General features: G+C 34.3%; 1 protein-coding gene across 1 annotated transcript; it reads left to right on the top strand.

The window, feature by feature from the left end:
• The first annotated feature begins 1,011 nt into the window (after positions 1–1,011).
• On the top strand, positions 1,012–1,886 carry LOC106411542 (14 kDa proline-rich protein DC2.15). The gene has a single exon (XM_013852328.3). The coding sequence runs from the start codon at positions 1,251–1,253 to the stop codon at positions 1,662–1,664; it is 414 nt and encodes a 137-aa protein (XP_013707782.2). The 5' UTR covers positions 1,012–1,250; the 3' UTR covers positions 1,665–1,886.
• Positions 1,887–2,545: the final 659 nt, after the last annotated feature.

Genomic DNA, 2,545 nt, shown 5'->3' with positions numbered 1-2,545 from the left:
AAATATCCACAAATTGCTTGGAGAACATGAGAGTTCTTCCGTTTTGCCGAAAAAGAAGTACAAATCTTTTTTTTTCAAATTCACTCATTAATTTCAATCTTTTTAATATTAGTTATTGGACCTAATACCATTCGAGTTTTATTGAAATATATAACTAATATTTAACATTAAAAACGTGTTTATTGAAAGTTAAGCTAAAACTAATATAAATCAAATGTTTAACAAATAAAATAAACATATTATTTATATAATTTTAAATTATATTTAGTCTTTAATGTTTGTGATTATTCTTGTGAAGTTATATTTTTAGTGGGGTCAAATTTTGTTTTAATGGAACTAATACAAATTTTATTAAATAAAAATATTTTTTTTTAAAGTAGTGGGGTCAGCTACCCCACACCTCCTTCACTGCCTCAGCCCTTGCCTAGAGGATAAGTTCAAGAATAAGAGTTTCAAAAAAAAAAAAAGAACAAGAGTTTCATGGTAATCTGGGGAGCCTAACAAAACTCCAAAGATTCACCTTCAAAAATCCATCTGTTGATTGCCAGATCAATGTTCCAAGGACCACACATGTTTTCAATATTTGGCCTTTTCCCTCAACTTCGATATTTATAGTAACAAAATCTAATGTCAATTCACTATTCAGTACGAACTGAAAACAATAATAACAGTAATTAGTCATACATAAGTTGACAAATCTCTCGTCATTAAAATAGACTAATATTCCGTGTTTATTACTCTCCATAAATCCAATAACTATAGCTAATTTTACTGATTATAGCTAATTTTGTTACTCTTGTTCTTTTTTTGATTATAACTAATTTTACTGATTATAGCTAATTTTACTGATTACTGATCACTATATATCCAATAACTATTTGAAACTAAGGTAAAAAAATCAATCACATAATATATGCATGCTTATAATCATGCAAATGTTGTTACTTGTTAGGTTAAATGGTTTAAGGAATCTTACGGCCCGGATTCAGATTCCATAGTCAATGCGCTTTGTTTAAGTGAGTAAATCTAAAAAAGCCTCTCTTTTCTTATTTTTTATCTCTAATCTAAAAGAAGTAAAGACTAAAGATTTAGAACTTCACGAATATTCTTATAAAAATTACCATACGAGGTCATATAATATCCCCGCCCATCCTTCGAACTATTATAAAAGCCACCCCCAACCCTCCATTTCTCCTCATTCCAATTCACACACACCAAAGTCTCTTTTGAAGAAAGAGAGAAATTTAACAATGGATTCAAGAACCACAACCGCTTTAGCCATTTTCTTGATTCTCAACATCCTCTTCTTCACAACAATCTCAGCCTGCGGTAACTGCGGTTGCCCTTCTCCCAAGCCAAAACCTAACCCTGAACCTAAACCAACCCCAAGCCCTAGCCCTGCCACAGCCAAATGCCCTAGAGACGCCCTGAAGCTTGGGGTCTGCGCCAACGTGCTCAACGGTCTACTCAACGTTACCCTTGGCCAACCACCGGTCGAGCCATGTTGCACGCTTATAAAAGGACTCGCTGATCTTGAGGCTGCTGCTTGTCTCTGCACCGCGCTCAAAGCTAATATCCTCGGGAACAACTTGAACATCCCGATCTCTCTCAGTCTGCTTCTCAATGTTTGTAGCAAAAAGGTTCCCCCTGGCTTCCAATGCTAATAAAGATTCTAATCATATACAATCATCACACTTCATGTAAACATACATATCGTCTTTGTTTCTGGTGTTTTGTGTGCGTGTTTATTTATGTATGTGTGTATGTGATTCCTACAACTCTAAACTTCACAGTTACTTTTATTTTGGTTTCTTATACAGTCATTCGTGGTGATGTTGTATCATTTCTTGTTGTATCAATTAATAAATCTTGTGTGTTTAATAATTTTTTTTGATCTTCCAGTTATCTCTATATAACATGAATAAAAATCATCACAACTTAGTCTAGAGTCCAAAGTGGACTGTAACATTAGTCGGAAGGTATTTCAAACTCGGATCTAACAGTGTAGTAATCAATTTATTCTATATCACTAAGTGCATTCTCCACGAAGCTGACCGGATCACCCGACATGATATATAAAAAAAAACATGAATACAATCTTTATTATTTATGTCCAGGCGAAATACACAAAAAAAAAAAACAATTTCAAAGTAAGATAGAGATGGAAATGACTGCCACATATCAGATGTCGAAGATAACTTGCTCAAAGATAAGGCCACTTGGCCATATATGGATTTGGTGTCAACGCTCGAGTGGTCGCTGAAATTTCAAATTTGGGATCCTAGCCAAAATTCTTTGCATAATTCTTTTTTTTTTTTGATAAAATGTTAAATTATTGTACCAATTTTCGAATTTGAGACAGACGTTACAAAGTAAACAAGTAGCGGAATGCGAAAACGAAACTAAACAAAGAAAACTAAACGTAATGAGACAAAATAGAAGATAGCCGGACAAAGTCTAAGAACCCGATTCGTTACGAGTCAAGCTCGAACCTTGCAAACCGAGACCAGTCGAAATCGAGAGCCGGGCACCGCGAGTTACCGAG

Source organism: Brassica napus, chromosome C4, assembly GCF_020379485.1.
Source record: "Brassica napus cultivar Da-Ae chromosome C4, Da-Ae, whole genome shotgun sequence".
NCBI lineage: Eukaryota > Viridiplantae > Streptophyta > Magnoliopsida > Brassicales > Brassicaceae > Brassica > Brassica napus.
The sequence above is the reverse complement of the archived record's forward strand: the minus strand, read 5'-3'. Positions and strand labels throughout refer to the sequence as shown.